This window comes from Penicillium riverlandense, assembly GCF_028828495.1.
Source record: "Penicillium riverlandense strain IBT 135883 chromosome Unknown utg000006l_segment0_segment0, whole genome shotgun sequence".
In the NCBI taxonomy this organism is placed as follows: Eukaryota; Fungi; Ascomycota; class Eurotiomycetes; order Eurotiales; family Aspergillaceae; genus Penicillium; species Penicillium riverlandense.
Genome location: NW_026643197.1, coordinates 1603079 through 1620242, shown reverse-complemented (window position 1 = coordinate 1620242; position 17164 = coordinate 1603079). Strand labels below are relative to the sequence as shown.

At 51.6% G+C, this 17164-nt stretch overlaps 6 protein-coding genes across 6 annotated transcripts; 5 read left to right on the top strand and 1 right to left on the bottom strand.

The window, feature by feature from the left end:
* Positions 1-166: 166 nt before the first annotated feature.
* aarA (L-aminoadipate-semialdehyde dehydrogenase) lies at positions 167-4713 on the top strand (the record flags this gene model as incomplete). Its single annotated transcript, XM_057198304.1, has 4 exons — positions 167-655; positions 708-2176; positions 2253-4361; positions 4413-4713. Coding segments are annotated over 4 exons (4368 nt in total), but the record flags the coding sequence as incomplete, so codon positions are not given.
* Positions 4714-5241: 528 nt separating this feature from the next.
* N7474_006893 (carbonic anhydrase) lies at positions 5242-6090 on the top strand (the record flags this gene model as incomplete). The annotated part of the gene is made up of 1 exon (XM_057198303.1): positions 5242-6090. The coding sequence occupies one exon, from the start codon at positions 5242-5244 to the stop codon at positions 6088-6090; it is 849 nt and encodes a 282-aa protein (XP_057051743.1).
* Positions 6091-6932: 842 nt separating this feature from the next.
* Positions 6933-8027, top strand: N7474_006892 (threonine aldolase family protein; the record flags this gene model as incomplete). The annotated part of the gene is made up of 1 exon (XM_057198302.1): positions 6933-8027. The coding sequence occupies one exon, from the start codon at positions 6933-6935 to the stop codon at positions 8025-8027; it is 1095 nt and encodes a 364-aa protein (XP_057051742.1).
* Positions 8028-8586: 559 nt separating this feature from the next.
* Positions 8587-10794, top strand: N7474_006891 (transcription factor domain-containing protein; the record flags this gene model as incomplete). Its single annotated transcript, XM_057198301.1, has 5 exons — positions 8587-8618; positions 8667-9259; positions 9308-9860; positions 9938-10283; positions 10369-10794. 5 exons carry the CDS (start codon positions 8587-8589, stop codon positions 10792-10794), a joined length of 1950 nt encoding a protein of 649 aa, XP_057051741.1.
* Positions 10795-11159: 365 nt separating this feature from the next.
* N7474_006890 (fungal specific transcription factor domain-containing protein) lies at positions 11160-12377 on the bottom strand (the record flags this gene model as incomplete). The annotated part of the gene is made up of 1 exon (XM_057198300.1): positions 11160-12377. One exon carries the CDS (start codon positions 12375-12377, stop codon positions 11160-11162), a length of 1218 nt encoding a protein of 405 aa, XP_057051740.1.
* Positions 12378-13596: 1219 nt separating this feature from the next.
* N7474_006889 (MDR family MFS transporter) lies at positions 13597-15446 on the top strand (the record flags this gene model as incomplete). The annotated part of the gene is made up of 5 exons (XM_057198299.1): positions 13597-13695; positions 13769-14050; positions 14104-14439; positions 14490-14633; positions 14703-15446. 5 exons carry the CDS (start codon positions 13597-13599, stop codon positions 15444-15446), a joined length of 1605 nt encoding a protein of 534 aa, XP_057051739.1.
* Positions 15447-17164: the final 1718 nt, after the last annotated feature.

Sequence of the window (17164 nt, the reverse complement as noted above, 5' to 3'; positions counted from 1 at the left end):
CGGGGTCAATCGAGCCCGGTCTGGCTGACTATGAGGGCCTGGAAGGGGAGGTGATTGGAGGAAGGGAGACAATCAAGTCCTATAGAAGAAACAATAATAATCGTGGATGGGCCCAGTGTCTCATGATGTCAGGTGATCCTCAGGCATCTCCTGCTGAGCTAACAGCGGTGAGGGCCTCTCGCCAATCACGGTCCAGGCGAGATCGGCCGCTTCTTTTTCTGCTGCCCCTCATACTCTCGAATTATTTGAGTCACACCCATCATCTTCCTTCCCTCCCACTGCAACCATGGCTGTGGGATCAGGTCCATTGCAGGACCGCCTAGAGCGATGGGCCCAAAGACTTAACAATCTGACCGTCTCTCCATTGACTCGAGACTACCCGGACTCCCAGAAGGCCGATTCGAGAGCCATCGAGGCATTCGAGTCGATTCAGCTGCCCAAGGAAACCCAATTGGCGCTCAAGAAGCTCTCCGGCTCATCCTCGTCGGACTTCACGGTCTTCCTGACAGCATTTGTGATTCTCGTGGCACGTCTAACGGGCGACGAGGATATCGCCGTGGGAACAAGCCTAGGTGATGATGGCCGCCCATTTGTGCTGCGGGTGCCCATTGACGCATCCGAGACCTTCCTCCAGCTCTATGCCAAAGTAGACAAGGTACATAATGAATAGATCAGCTGCTCCTATCATGCTAACTCGTCTCGTCTAGGCTTTCAATGAAGGCTCTTCCGATATCGTCCCATTGGGCAGTCTGCGGTCGTACATCCAAGACAAGTCCAAATCCGAGCGCGCTCCTATTCTCTTCCGTTTTGCTGCATACGATGCCCCCGCTGCTTCCCAGGAATACCCCGCCAACACCTTCGAGACCACGGATTTAGTTGTCAATGTTGCGCCGGGCTCGACTGCTGCCGGTGCATACTATAACCAGCGTCTCTTCTCGAGTGCCCGGATTGCCACTATCCTAAAGCAACTCGCTAGGATTGCCGGCAATGCTGCCACCAATCCCGAGGAAGCAGTTGGTCGGATTGATTTGATGACCGAGGACCAGCGTGCGATCTTGCCGGATCCTACATCGGACCTAAACTGGTCTAAATTCCGTGGCGCCATCCACGACATCTTCTCCGCTAATGCCGAGAGTCACCCCGACAAGCTCTGTGTTGTTGAGACTAAGTCGGCCACGTCTCCTCACCGCGAGTTCACCTACAAACAGATCAACGAGGCGTCCAATATCCTAGGACACCACCTAGTGCAATCTGGCATCGAAAGAGGGGAGGTTGTGATGGTCTATGCCTACCGTGGTGTAGACCTCGTCGTGGCTGTCATGGGTATCTTGAAGGCCGGTGCGACGTTCTCCGTTATCGACCCAGCGTACCCGCCAGAGCGGCAAAATATCTACTTGGATGTAGCACGACCTCGTGCCCTAGTGAATATTGCTAAGGCTACAAGAGATGCCGGAGAACTGTCCGACATTGTTCGGTCGTTTATCAATGGCAATCTTCAGCTCCGGACCGAGGTTCCCGCTCTGGCTCTGCTGGATGATGGCACTCTTAAGGGCGGACTGGTTAACGGCAAGGATGTCTTCGCCAACCAGGTTGATCTAAAGTCCAAATCTGTCGGTGTGGTCGTAGGCCCCGATTCAAACCCGACACTATCATTCACGTCTGGCTCGGAGGGCCGCCCGAAGGGCGTCCTTGGCCGCCACTATTCGCTCGCATATTACTTCCCCTGGATGTCGGAAACCTTCAATCTTACCCCCAACGACAAGTTCACGATGCTAAGCGGTATCGCTCACGATCCCATCCAAAGAGACATCTTTACCCCATTGTTCCTAGGCGCACAGCTCCTAGTGCCTGCCCGGGAAGATATCCAGAATGAAAAGCTGGCCGAATGGATGCAGAAATACGAAGCCAGTGTCACCCATCTGACCCCTGCTATGGGCCAGATCCTTGTGGGCGGTGCTTCTGCGCAATTCCCCGCTCTTCACCACGCGTTCTTCGTTGGGGATATTCTGATCAAGCGTGATTGTCGCTCCCTCCAGGGACTGGCCCCGAACGTCGCTATCGTTAACATGTATGGGACTACTGAAACCCAGCGGGCTGTTAGCTATTACGAAATCCCTAGTTACTCCAGCCAGGAAGGATTCCTCGATACTTGCAAAGACGTCATTCCCGCAGGCAGGTTCGTGCCCTAACCCTCCATTGAGCTTGTTATTGCAATGTATATGACGATTCCTTGCTAACACCCTTTCATGCAGGGGAATGTTGGACGTGCAAATGCTTGTTGTCAACCGCTTCGATCCTACGCGAATCTGTGCTATTGGCGAAGTAGGCGAGATCTACGTGCGTGCTGCTGGTCTCGCAGAGGGCTACTTGGGGTCCCCCGAGTTGAACCAGAAGAAGTTCTTGACGAACTGGTTCGTTAAGCCTGATGTTTGGATTAATAAGGACAAGGCGTCAGCAAATAATGAGCCCTGGCGAGAGTTCTATGTTGGTCCCCGTGATCGCCTATACCGCAGCGGTGATTTGGGCCGATACACCCCAACCGGAGACGTCGAGTGCTCTGGTCGCGCTGATGACCAGGTGAAGATTCGTGGTTTCCGAATCGAGCTTGGAGAAATTGACACGCACCTTTCGCGGCACCCTCTTGTCCGTGAGAATGTCACTCTAGTGCGTCGAGACAAATTCGAGGAGCCTACGCTAGTGAGCTACTTCGTGCCTGATATGAACAAGTGGGCCGATTGGCTCCAGAGCAAGGGTCTTAAGGATGATGATTCCGCCGATGGCATGGTTGGCTTGCTTCGACGTTTCCGACCTCTTAGGGATGATGCTCGTGAGCACCTTCGCAGCAAGCTTCCGACATATGCGGTGCCTACGGTGATTATCCCCCTAAAGAGAATGCCGCTGAACCCCAATGGCAAGATCGACAAGCCAGCTCTCCCCTTCCCCGATACGGAGGAACTTAGTGCAGCGGCGCCGCGGCGTCGTTCGTCCGTCATGCAGGCCCTGTCCGAGACCGAGGACGCCCTTGCTCAGATCTGGGCTAAGCTGATTCCTAATGTCACCGCTCGCATGATTGGTCCCGACGATTCATTCTTTGACCTCGGCGGCCACAGTATCCTGGCCCAGCAGATGTTCTTTGACCTACGACGCAAGTGGCGCGGCATCGATATTTCCATGAACGTTATCTTCCGCAGCCCGACTCTCAAGGGCTTTGCTAGTGAAATTGACCGACTGCTGGATTTCGAGGCGTTCGCGACTAGCGACGATCCTAAGGCCGCTCAGGTCTCTCAAGCCGCCAACGAGCCCGACGATGAATACTCAAAGGATGCCCGCCAGCTCGTGAATGAGCTACCGCAAACCTTCCCTGAACGCACTGATGCGATGCTCGCTAGCGAGCCGACCATCTTCCTCACCGGTGCCACCGGTTTCCTCGGCGCGCACATTCTCCGTGACCTGCTCACTCGCAAGGCCCCGTCCACTAGAGTTGTGGCTTTGATTCGCGCTAGGAGCGACGAGCAAGCTCTGGATCGTCTTCGCGCTACCTGCCGTGCCTACGGCTTCTGGGATGAAGCTTGGACCACTAGACTACAGTGCGTCTGCGGTAACCTTGGAGACGCCCGCTTTGGTCTCTCACAGGCCGCTTGGGATGACCTGGCTAGCCGTGTTGATGCGGTTATTCATAATGGAGCCCTCGTCCACTGGGTCTATCCATATTCAACTCTCAAGCCGGCCAACGTCATGGGAACGATCGACGCGCTAAAGCTTTGCGCCACCGGCAAAGCTAAGCAGTTTGCCTTTGTCAGCTCGACTAGTGCCCTCGACAAGGACCACTACGTCGAAGAATCCGAGCGGATCATCGCTGCTGGCGGTAATGGTGTCAGCGAAGAAGATGATCTCGAAGGCAGCAGTGTCGGCCTTGGAACCGGGTATGGCCAGAGCAAGTGGGCGGGAGAATATCTTGTCCGCGAAGCTGGCCGCCGGGGTTTGAAGGGAACCATCATCCGCTCTGGATATGTGCTGGGTGATTCTACCACAGGAACTACAAATACGGACGACTTCCTCATCCGTATGCTTAAGGGTTGCGTCCAGCTCGCGTCCCGGCCCAACATCCACAATACCGTGAACATGGTTCCCGTCGACCATGTGGCCCGTATCATCATCGCTTGTGCTTTCCACCCGCCCCGGACTCCGATCAGTGTGGCTCATGTCACTGGACACCCGCGACTGCGCTTCAATCAGTTCCTGGGTGCTCTGCAGCTGTACGGCTACGATGTTCCGCAGGTGGATTACGTGCCTTGGTCGATGGCCCTCGAGCAGTATGTCAATGATGGTCAGCACAATGACAAGGATTCGCAGCATGCTCTGTAAGTCTCTTTCTTTCTCTTCTCATTCACCAGAAGCTAACCCCCAAACAGCATGCCCCTCTACCACTTCGTCACGGCCGACCTCCCGTCCAACACCAAGGCTCCAGAGTTGGATGACACCAACGCCGCCGCTGCTCTCAAGGCCGATGCCGTCTGGTCTGGCGTCGATGCCTCAGCCGGTGCAGGTGTCACGGAAGAGTTGGTTGGTCTATACGCCTCTTACCTGGTGGAGACTGGGTTCCTGCCTCCGCCCACCATTCCCGGAGGGAGGCCCTTACCAGCAGCGCGTATCAGCGAGGAGCAGAAGAAGACCCTGCTGAGTGTAGGTGGCCGGGGAGGTGCTGCTTCATAGTTTGTCTCGTTGCATTTGTTAGGCTCAGATGATTTAAAAGTGTGTATTTAACGTTGTAGTTATGTATGAGGCCATGACTATATATAGAGCCAATCAAAAGTTTCTCTCCGATCTCGCCCAATCTGCCCCTCCATTCATCCTGCCCTCAACTCCCATCCCTTTTTCCCTTTTGCATTAATCTTCTTTCTGTCTCTTCCCTCGCCTATATCTAAACTCTTTAATTCCCCTTCGACTCCGATTTCCCTAATGGCTGAAGGTACGTGTGCAAGCGGACTCGCGCTCTTTTCCAGCTCTCCTTGGCATTCTTGTTCCTTTTCCCACTTCCCCATCCTTTTTCCCCCCCCCAACACACCACTGCCAACCACCCGAGAAGACATTTCCTTTGCCGGATAGAGCCTGCTGGAGACAATCGGACCTCGCCGGTTGCATCCTTCCTTCATCTTCCGTTCGATCCGCTGGTCTCCGCAGCTCCTCCCATCATCGGGTCTTTTCGCCGCCACACCCGTCCCGATCCCTCTCTCTCCCCTCATGAGCAGCATGTCCAAACTGCTCCCGCGGCGCGAATTCATCGCGCGCACAGCAAGTGCCATTCGCAGTGCTGCATACCCCCTGGCCTCTTCCGCGCGACCCATTCCACCCCCCTCAACATCTCAAGCTGCATCCAACCGCATCTCCCACTTTTCAACCAGCACACCTCTCTCCTGCTCGAGCCACAACAAGCTTAATAATAACACTCCCGCCTCCACAGACAAATATGCCGCAGGCCTGCGCCTGAACAAAGAATGGGCCGCGCAAACCGCGCGCGACCACCCAGACCTCTTCCCCACGCTCGCGAAGGGCCAGTCGCCCCAGATCCTGTGGATCGGATGCTCCGACTCGCGCTGCCCGGAGACAACCCTGCTGGGCCTGCAGCCCGGCGACGTGTTCGTGCACCGCAACATCGCCAACGTCCTGCACCCGGGCGATCTCAGCTCCTCCGCCGTGATCGAGTACGCCGTGCACCACCTGCGCGTTCAGCACGTCGTTCTCTGCGGCCACACGGCCTGCGGCGGCGTCGCGGCTGCGCTGGGAAATAAGCAGCTCGGTGTGCTAGATCCGTGGCTTCTGCCGCTGCGCCAGGTGCGCGAGCGGAACTTGGATCTCTTGCAGTCTCTTCCTGCTGATGAGGCTGCGCTGAAGCTCGTCGAACTTAATGTTCGCGAGGGGTTGAATGTCGTCAAGCAGAAGAGTGTCATTTTGACCGCCATCCAGGAGCGCGGACTGCAGGTGCATGGCCTGATCTATGATGTTGGCTCCGGCATCTTAAGGGAATTGGACTCCCAGGACTCGGATGAGACTATCAAGGCTCGTCTGACGGCTTTCATGACGGAGAATTAGAGATATATTGTAGCAAATGACGTGGCGGATCTATATTCGAAGTATTCTAAAAAGCAAAATGATGATGTGATGACGAAAGACCTTGTCTGGGTGGAGACGTAGAAGCGACCTAAAGGTAGTTTAATGCTTGCAGCTAGTTTTCCGGCGTCATGAACTTGGTGGTTTCAATTGGACTTTTAGAATCCTACACACAGATATACAACTCCAGAGGGCAAGCACTTTTCTTCCATGCCAACTATAGCTCCATTAATATACTGTGTTTCCGTATGTGTCTGTACTCATTTATGCGGAATATGTTACCCTTTCTCCCCCGCCTGCCCATCTAGTCAGCACTATCCCTGTTGGTACGCCCTCCCGAGGCGTCTCATCTAACTTGACATTTAACTTCCAGTTCTGAGCCCCGTTGGACCCGCGTCTAGCCATCTGTTACTTAAGATCAACTGAACAATAGGAGGTAAGGGATTCGCATTTCCATGTCTCGGGAATAAATACCCAGTTGCACCCACGGTGTGACGCTGCTTTCTATCTCCAATTTCACGCCAGAACCCCAGAATTTGAGAAAAGTGAGCTGCCAATTGCAAAAGACGCAATTTACTATTTGCAATTGGACTATTTCAACGTCTTTTTGCTTGTTCAATGATGGTAGCTATTGGTTTCAGGGAGAAACCATTACCTAATTCATAGTTCGGGAATAACCCTCGGGAATAAAAATCCCGGTTTATTCCCGAGACCCAGAAATGTAGATATTTAGGGTCTGGAACACACGCTTGACTCATTTTTTCAGTCCCCTTAGCTATTGATTATTATTACCCTTTTTTTTATTCTTGACATTCCTAATCACAATGCCCTCAACAAGCCTCTGCCAAGAGGAAACATGTCCTCCATACAGCCTGATGGACGACTACAGTGAAGGGGCACACCCCCAGATCCTCGAGGCACTGCTTCGGACAAATTCCACGCAACAAGTCGCCTATGGGGGTGACGAGTACAGCGATGCTGCGCAGCAACTAATCCGCGACAAGATCGGGTGCACCGACGACGAAGCAGACATTTTCTTCGTGCCCAGCGGGACATCAGCAAATCTGATCTCGATCGCCAGCTGTCTCCGGCCCTACGAAGCCGTTATCACCGTGGACTCGGGCCACATTGCATGCAAAGAGGCCGGTGCCATTGAAGCCACGGGCCACAAGCTTATTCTTGTCCCGGCAGTCGATGGGAAGATGACCCCCAAGCTTCTGCAGAAGGCATTTCATAGCAATCAATTCTATCCGCACATGGCGAAGCCAAGGCTACTTTACTTGTCTAATGCCTCTGAGACGGGAACGGTGTACACGAAACGAGAGCTGAGCGAGCTCTCTGCGCTGTGCAAGCAGCTCAATCTGCTCGTTCTAATGGATGGTGCACGGTTGGGAACGGCACTGTGCTCCAAGAAGAATGATATGACCCTGCGAGATATCCATGAATTGACAGATATCTTCTGGATCGGAGGTACCAAGGCTGGTGCGTTGCTTGGCGAAGCAATCGTTGTCAAGAAAGCGCTCGCAGAAGGATTCGTTTTCCACCTGAAGCAGCACGGCGCTCTGCTAGCAAAGGGCCGGATCATGGGCGTGCAATTTTTGGAGCTTTTCCGATCCGATCTGTTCTTCGAGCTGGCGACACATGCGAATCAGATGGCGCAGAAGATCTCCGCTGGATTCGAGACTCTGGGTTATAAGCTGTTGGCGGAGACGGAGACAAATCAGGTGTTTGTCATTCTGCCCCAGCGGCTCGTCCGGAGACTGCAGGACAGATTCCGGTTCTATATTTGGGAGGAATTGGATGATGGCCAGGCAGTGGTTCGGATTGTGACGTCGTGGGCGACAGATGAGATGCAGGTGGACAAGTTTAATGCGTGGGTGCAGCAGTGGACGGTGGCATGCAAGGAGATGGAGATTTAATTTTTTTTGGTTCATTTTGCATATATGCATGGGTTGGAGTTAGCCTTTAGATATCTATATCTGCCGTATTCTGCGGTGACGTTTAATTACTTGAAGCGATTTAGCTATGCTGTAGACGGTGGAGTAAGTGGATGTTAGCCAAAATGCGACGTAGATGCCAGAGAGAGTCTAAGAAGGAATGTTATTCTATATATTGTAGTGTGGCAGGAGGGAATCGTGCTCTAGGCGGTAATGAGACCTATCGGAGGGGAGGCTTCTAGGGGAGTTGCAAAGGAAGAAATGCCTGGTTTGTGCCACACGCACTAGTTCTCACCTGATAGCAGTAAGACGAGGTTACTGTAGAGTGATGATTATATTGATGCCTGGCTGCTAAGGTGTCAAATTCAATCACCTGATTGGCTTGGTATTTCAAGGGAGACTGTCTTCTCTCTGCTCTTTCATCTTCCCAGCACAACCTGGTTATTTTTTGCTTTCTCCGTGAAACAATAATATTTTCGAGTCCAATGGATTGATGAACTGGAGCCGAGCTTCCCGCCGAGTATTCCCACGTTCAAGCTCAATGCGACTCTCAATATCATGCGAAGGCTGTCGGTAGGTTATCCTCGAAAGTTGTATCTGCGGGATTGACACCGTCAACAGTCAAGCAAAGGTCAGATGTGTGCATGAAGGGATTCCGCCATGTCAGCGGTGTGAAAGGACCAAAAAGCCAGACTGCGTTTTGACAGACCCGCGAGCATCGAGGCCCAATTCGGGAAAAAAGAGCATCCCATCAAGAACCCCGAGGAAGCGAAAGGCCATTGCCAGAGCATCTCCAGAAATTGATAGCGCTCAGACTCCACATCGGAAAACTTCCCAGGTTGTTCCAGGGAGCCAAGATGCATCCGATAATCCCATTTCGGCTCTCTCCCCGGCCACAGTAATCAGCGCCGTCGAGACTTACAGGAAAAAATTCCCTGTTGCGAACTTCCTGCACTATCCCTCTCTTATCTCAGACATATCCGCCAACCCTCTATCGGTGGACCCAGTCTTTGTTGCGTCCTTACTTTCTCTCTGTGTGCGGTTCATGCCCAGCCATGGACTGGGCGACGAGGAGACGTATGCAGGCTATGCCAGGAAGCAGCTGGCGCATCGTGTGCTCGAGGCACCCTCACTTTTTCTTGCCCAGTCGTTGGTCATGTTCTCATTTTACGAATGGGGGTCTGGGCGACCATATCAAGCTTGGATGTACAGTGGTAGGCATGGCAGGAAATGAGACACTGGATAAGTGCTAATCATACTAGGCATGGCCACCTACATGATCCAATCGCTCTTGAAAATGTCAGACGACAGCATGGAACATAACCCCCAAGAGTTCCATGCCTCACAGACACAGTATGAACAGCTTGTTCGTACATATTGGTGCTGTTTTGCACAGGATTGCGAGCTTAGTTCTGGAGCCCGACAGCACTTTGCACTATCTTTCTCCCAGATTTCAGTACCGCTTCCTATCAGTGATCGGGACTTTACATTCAACCATTCCCCAACAAGGAGGTTGATGCCTGTGGACATGAATCAGAAGTGTCTTCTTGCAACGAATTTGACCATTGAGCATGGCCTTACGATTGTCACTCGCGGGTTTGACATTTTCGTTCGCATTTTGCGATTTGCCAATGAACATAGACGAGATTTGGCATCCATGTCGTCAGACGAATCCGTTGGATCACCCCTACATCTGACCTGGCAGCAACTAAAGGGAGAGCTGGATGAGTGGAGATCTCTGCAAGATGCGACGGTCAGATATCCTGCCACCAGCGCCCAGGCACATGTTGCTCTTGGTTATGGCGAGCTATTCGCGTATATCAATCTGGTCTATTTCATGAGGCACGCCATATCTCCGAACAGAATGGAGATACCAGACTGACTGGCGACAGCATACTTTTCCTCCACCGAGACCGATTCCTATCTACCCTGAAACCCCACTCGGATGTCTTTCATGACACCAGCGATGGCATACCGGGCGAACCGGGCACCATCAAACAGCTTTTCGAAGCAGCCCAGCAAATCGGGGGAGTCTTGTCCGCTCTCGAAGCCTCAGAAGCCCCCGTCATAACGCCATATTCAGGTTTCAGCGTCTTCGTCGCCGCGCACATAAACATGTACGGGACCATCGCACCACATCGGTACCCCGGCGGATTCGAAAGAGCCGAGGAAGAGAAGACCAAGAACCTCCAGTACCTTGAGCGACTGAGTAGCTTCTGGCCTGTCGGTCGGAGCTGGGTACGTTTTCCTTCCCTTTCCCTTCGTTTTCTTGCTAGATATTTTCTTCCTTCGATCGCTATGATAACTAACAGACAACGAAAAGTGGCGCACCGTCCAAGACGCAAATCGCTTTTACGAAACAGTAAAAAGTAACCAAACACACCCTGAACCTGGCATGCATAGTCCGCGCCGTTTAGCTCTGGCAGGGACATTAGACGAGTATGGTGATATCCGCTCTCGTCCACACGGCGAACAGCAACAGCAACCCTCTCGGGGAAACGCCGGTGTATCCCATGGTTCGAGGCATCCGCATTACACTCATGGAAGAACACCTTCGCCGCCTGAGCTCGGAAGCGATGATCAATTCTTGTCGAGAGAGAATGCTTCTCTTGGTGGTCATCACGATTTCGAAACTGATATGTTTCAGTGGCCGTTTATCGATGCCTCGTGGTCAACGGGGTTTGACAGTGGCTTGGATGGGCTGTGGCATAATTCGGGGCTGTTTGATATGAATCCGTCGATGAGGTAGCGTCCTACGACTTTACAAGGAGTATTTCTCTGTTTTTATACCTGTTTTTATACCCTCTGGTTAGCATTGGTGAATATACTAGCGTTATCCAGAACAAGCTGTCCCTGGCATTGTTTGCTTTTGCTATGAATCTCTTTTTATCCACCCTGCGTCCTCTACAGCGCTAGGTGCGCGACCAAATTCATCCAGTGAAGTATCTTCATGCCAACCTCCTCCTACACAAACGAAGTCGTCCAGCATATTTCCGAACGGCGCTATCTCATCGTTGACCGTAAATAAGGACAGATCCAAAGCCGTGTCCTGCCCATAATCGAAACTGCCAAGATGACTCTGCGGAGCTATCCCTGGCACCTGGTCAGAAAGTCCTATTGAGAGACCAACATTAGACCAAAAACTAGGATAGTGCAGGTTTCCTTACCACCTGAAGGCATCCAAGCGGGCATGCTCGATTTGTCCATGTCTTGTTTCAGCACTTTCGTGATGGCTTTGGCTGCTTTTTGTGCCTCAACCGATCGGTCCGCATTTTTCTCCCATAGGCCCTTGGCACTAGTCAAGGCTTCCACGATGTCAAGTCTCCTATGCAGAGCGCCGGTATTTGACATCCCAGCATCTCCGTCATTGACCCTGCTCAGAGCAAAACACAGCATCATCGTAGCTTGCAGAAACTCGTGGCTAAGCGATGAAGCTACCTTCCAACGAATGCTGAACATAAGACCTCCGGGTTGAGTCTCTTCGCTCATTCTTCTCTGATGCTCCAGGATTGCCAGTGCAGATTGGATGCATATCTCATTGGATTTTGTGCTTTCTTCTCCCGTTGATCCTTTGATGAAGCTGTGTCGATGGAGGAGATAAATGGCCTTTTGAAAGAGGACGTCCAGGAACATCCGGTTTAATATGGTGACAGGATTGTCTGCAATTGCTGTTTCCAGAGACTTGTATTTGAGCCACTCAGGAAGGGCATCGATGGCCTTTTGGAGCTTAGCGCTTAGTGCAGCAATAGTAACAGATGTTGGCGGCTCTACTTCAACAGCATCATAGATCTCTGCTGATACTTTGATGATAGGATGTCTCTGAATTATGTGTAAGAGCGGGCTATTATCTGTCAGTGGCCGCTCAGGTGGAATCTCGTCGTGTTCGAAGCCAATATCGTCGTCAAACAAGTGCGCGGGCGGGCGTGTATCGCATTGAGAGTCCTTTATTATCCGTGGGAGTCCAATCTCCGTACTCGTGAAGTAGTCCATCTGGTACAGGGCAATCCAGATTCGCCGTCGAAGTTCTGCATGCAGTGGTCGGATGTTTGGCCAGTGGGACGGATCGCGGTGCAATCCCATGCGCAAAGCGATCCGAATCACGACGCCAAGCAAAACCCAGTTTCTGATGTTGGTATCCACATTCACGTTCTGGTCCACAGCAAAATGTAACGTCAGTGTTTCGATGGTATACCTGCTGGGTCGGAGGTAATCTCCAGCGACGAGGCAGTGGATGGTGAGAGTTCGGTATGTTTCAAGCGTGGTTTGGGAGTCCACATTGGATAGTCCGAGAGCCTCAACTTCTTGCTGCTGAAGGAATACAGATGTACTCATCATGCTAAATAAGAGTCCCACCCACATAATGGGAGCGGCGGAAGGATCTTTCCAAAAATTGGCGTACTATACAGAGAATCAATAAGCGAATTAAAACTTGCCTCACCGAATTCTGACCTCTGCAAGGAACTTGTTCCGGTGTAAGATTACTGCTATCATGTCAGTCCGGAATCCAAGAATCCATCTTGAGACTTACCAGGGGCGAGGTCGAAAGCATTGAAGAACTGAGAGATATGTCTGTCAACCACTTTCCGTGTGGGGATCATGGCCATGATCTGTTCTCTCGGAAGGCAGCTGACACCAGCGAGAAGAGAGATCTTAGTGCCCAATGATCCATTGAATGGCGTTGACTGTCGAATTACGACGCTGTCCGAGTCATCCTCGGACAGCTCGTCTTTGAGTTGTTCAATCTGAAAAGCATTAGAATACTTTCTACAGAGCCTTAGGGAAGTCTCACGTCTTCCAAAATCGTGGCCCAATGAGAGCTGCCCATATAGACTGCATGGCCATCTGTGAGACTTAATTTGCCCATGTTTTCTGTCGCTTGGGCATCGGAAGGAGGAAGTGATGGTACGGGGTCAATAAAGCCCTTGTCTGAACCTTCTAATTGTCGACCAGAGTTCTGCATCATGTCTCTCATCTCAGTGACGAGCTTTTCTAGACGGGTAATTCTTTGGCGAGCTCCTTGACTTCTGACGTGAGGTCTGTAATCAATGGCATCTTTTCGCTGCTGCTCGGAAGAGGGATAGCTGCACTCTTCAGGCTTTCCGCGCTGTAGACAAGCGTTGCAGGGAGACTGTCTGTCGCAACGAATTCTGCCAAAGATCTACTTTAACACGCGCAATCATACCAGCCACGTAAGGTGGACGGACTCACTTGCGCCCTCGGCAAAAAGTGCAGCTCAGGACCGTCTTGTCGCGCCTCCTCTTATCGGATATTGATTGAGACATCATCGCAGGATTGAATTTATTCAATCAAACAAGTCAGGCAAGTAATGATTGAGAGAGAAGGCCCGGGGTGATGTCAAAGACAGCCTCAGGCCACCGACTCGCCAAGGCTGCGGACGGTCGGACAGTCGCGGACAATGTATGTGCTGATTGGTCCGTGGGATACTATGGATTCACCGTCCGTAAAAATCCTGGGGCTTTAAAATGGGTACCATCTGCCTTGATAAATTATTAAATCAGTAAAACGCAGTGCTTAACAAATTAAGGATAAAATGGGAACCCCCGAGAAAGTCGACTTTGCCTATCCTTCGGGATTCAAGCTGGCGTTGCTGATGATATCCATATTCGTTGGCATGTTCCTAGTGGCCTTGGTATGTTAGATGACCCGAGGTGATCTTGTGTCACGTCAATACATACCTGCTCACTGATAAACTTCTTTTGCAGGATAAACTTATCATCTCCACGGCCACCCCCGCAATCACCGACGAGTTTCACGCCGCCGACAATGTCGGGTGGTATGGCACCTCTTATTTACTCACCAACTGCACCTTTCTTCTGGTATTCGGGAAACTATATACCTTCCTGAATGTCAAAGTCACCTTCGTCTCAGCCGTTGTCCTGTTTGAGGTGGGCTCCGCGATCTGCGGGGCGGCACCGAATTCAATGGCTTTCATCATCGGCAGGGCGATTGCTGGTTTAGGGGCAGGAGGTATTCAGTCTGGTGTCGTACGTATTTCTCCTTTCCTTCTAGAGGCCGTTTCTCAAACTATAGTTTTTAGCTTGCAATTATTGTTTACGCCGTTCCGCTGCAGAAAAGACCCCAATACCAGGGCCTATTTGGTGCCGTGTACGGGATTGCATCGGTGATCGGCCCATTTGTTGGTGGAGCTTTTACCACAGACGTCACTTGGAGATGGTGCTTTTATATCAATCTTCCCTTGGGAGGCATGGTCTTGGTGTTTGTCCTTTTCTTACTCCGTGTTCCAAGCAATTCCTCCACAATCGACACTTGGAAAGAAAAGTTGCGGCATCTCAACATAGAGGGCCTGGTTGCTCTCTTTCCTGGTGTAATATGCCTGTGTTTGGCCCTGCAATGGGGTGGCTTCACGTATAGTGTAAGTTGCTATCACTGTTACCCAAAGCAAAGCAAGCTAACCCTATTTAGTGGAGTGACGGACGCATTATCGCGCTACTTGTGGTCGCTGTTGTACTTTTGATCGCCTTTATCTTGATCCAGATTTGGAAGTCGGATCAAGCCACGGTGCCTCCACACATCTTCATGCAGCGCAGTATTGCTGGCGGGTTCTGGGTGAGCTGCTGCGTTGGCGCGCATCAAACGCTATTAAGTGAGTCTGCTCAACACTACATAAAAGAATAGGCTAATGTGGAGGTACCAGTTTATTTTCTTCCAATTTGGTTCCAAACCATTAAAAGTGACCGGGCCGTCGAGAGCGGCATCGACCTCCTCCCCATGGTTCTTTCGTTGGTCGTTTCGTCTATTCTCAGCGGAGTGCTTACTACTCGGATTGGCTATTATATGCCCTTCTTGCTCTCCGGCATTTGTCTCTCGGCGGTCGGCGCCGGCGTGCTTACTACTCTCCGAGTCAACTCATCCATGGGTCAATGGATCGGGTATCAGATTCTATATGGGTTTGGTTTAGGCGCTTGCTTCCAGGCACCCAACATGGCTGCGCAGACAATACTACAGCGCAACGAAGTATCGATCGGTGCGTCTCTCATGCTTTTCTCTCAAACACTTTTTGGCTCTATCTTCGTCTCAGTCGGCCAGAACGTCCTCGATGGACAACTCACCAAGCGCCTTGCTGGGATTGCAAGCATCACACGACAGCAAATCCAAGCTGCTGGCGTCACGGGTCTCTTTAAGGTTATCCCACCGCAGTACCATAACAGAGTTTTGGAAGCTTATAATGACTCCCTCGGTGTGTGCTTTCAAGTTGCTCTCATCATGGTTTGCCTCTCTATACCTGGTGGTCTCTGTATGGAGTGGCGCAATGTCAAGAAGCAAGAGGACAATGAGGGCAAGAATAGTGTTGAGGAAGGCAAGAATCGGGGTAACCAAAGCCCTGATAATGATGGGGAAGGGCAGACTCAGTCTATATAGATGCCATCCGAGCGCTCAGGGGCTAGAACGACTAGAGAACTACATTTGTCCCACTGATCTGCAGGGCAAACTGCTATATGTGTCATCTTTCTGGCCCCAATCATTAGCGCAGATGTTGAGGTGCCCGATTGCCCGACTGCCAAGAACCACAACTTTGAAGTAAACATGCGAAGTCAAGTTATGGAAGCTGGTCCCCAGGAATATGGTGCATCACCGATCCTCATCCGAAAGTATAATCATGTCTTGGAATCGCATCCCTTCAGAGATCTTCGACGATATCAACCAGCACCTCGATCTCAAAACCATCAAAAACTTCCGGCTCGTGAGCAAACACGCCGCAGAGCGGTGTCTCGGTCCCCGCCTTTTATCTTTCGTACCAGCGCACGTGGAAACAAATCTCACAGAGCCCAGTCTCCAAGATCTGGCCGCACGAGCATTACATCCGGTCTTCGGAAAGACTGTTCAGCGCCTGACAATCAAAGCTGTCTTCTACGCCCACCATGGAGACTATATTACAAGTAAACGTTGGCGACCATTACTCGCAAGATGGAATGTGAGCGACCGGCTACTCGAAAGGATTTGGGGAAACAGAGAGCCTTGGGAGCCGCAGAATGTTAAGTGGCTCAAAGCCAGCAGAAGGCTCGCGACGCTTTATCGGACGAATTCATTATCAAAACCATTGCGGCTGCACTAGACCAGTTGTTGGCGCGGGACAATCAAGTTGTTGCCTTGGATTGCCGTCATACCCGGAAAGGAAAAGAAGATTGACTTTTGGTATCATGTTGGATTCCAGTGGGCATCGTATGTCTCCATTCTTACACTGGCTGCTGTGGCTAGAAGCGCTCCTGCTTTGCGACAATTGGATATATATGGCGGACTCGAACATGACGGGGGCGGAGCTCCGCCTGATTGTTGAACCATTACCGCGGGAAATATGGCAGCTACAGAGGTGATACTGGGTAGCCCAAATGTGGGAGCAGGACTGGAAAGGATTAGTTCTAATGGTACGATAAAGATTGGTTCCGTCTGTTCCTGTCCGGCCCGAATGGAGGCTCAGAAATAGGAGGGAAAGAGAGGCGATCTTGCCAGACCCCCAGAACTCCCACTCTGTGGACTGTTTGCAATGAAGATTCTACACGATGCCACGGAGCGATACGGTATTACGACAATGACTCATCGATCACTTTCAGGCAATACAATACCATTCAGCAGGGATTGCTGAGGGAGAAACTGAGATTAGACTCGTGGGTTTCTGATTAGGGTTCGGGAACTGACCTGTGAGAGTATGATGGTGTATCTGATTTCGAAAAGTGCTGTAACATACGATGCCTCAATATCCAATAACTCATAAATGCTCGCCCCGCAAGGCGTCCGACTTGGCACCGGGTTCGCGGACGGTTGATGGAGAGCACGTCAGGCCCGCCGCTCCGAGACAACGATACGGTCCACCGAGAACCAGACGCGTGGTCGATCGCTTTTCACCCGTTAACGTGAGTGGAGGAACCATAGAGGAATGGAGGGAATGATGGAGGGAGCGATGGAAGGAGCGATGGAGAGAAGCCTCAGAGAACGATGAAGAAAGAATTCATCGTACGGCGCACGGTGGCTTTCTTGTCACTTTACAGAAGCCAATTGTATACTTTGAATACTGGGATACAAAGTTGACCACAGTCCCTCATGACCCCTGCGAGGCGGTGCTTGATTATTATTGTGTTGGC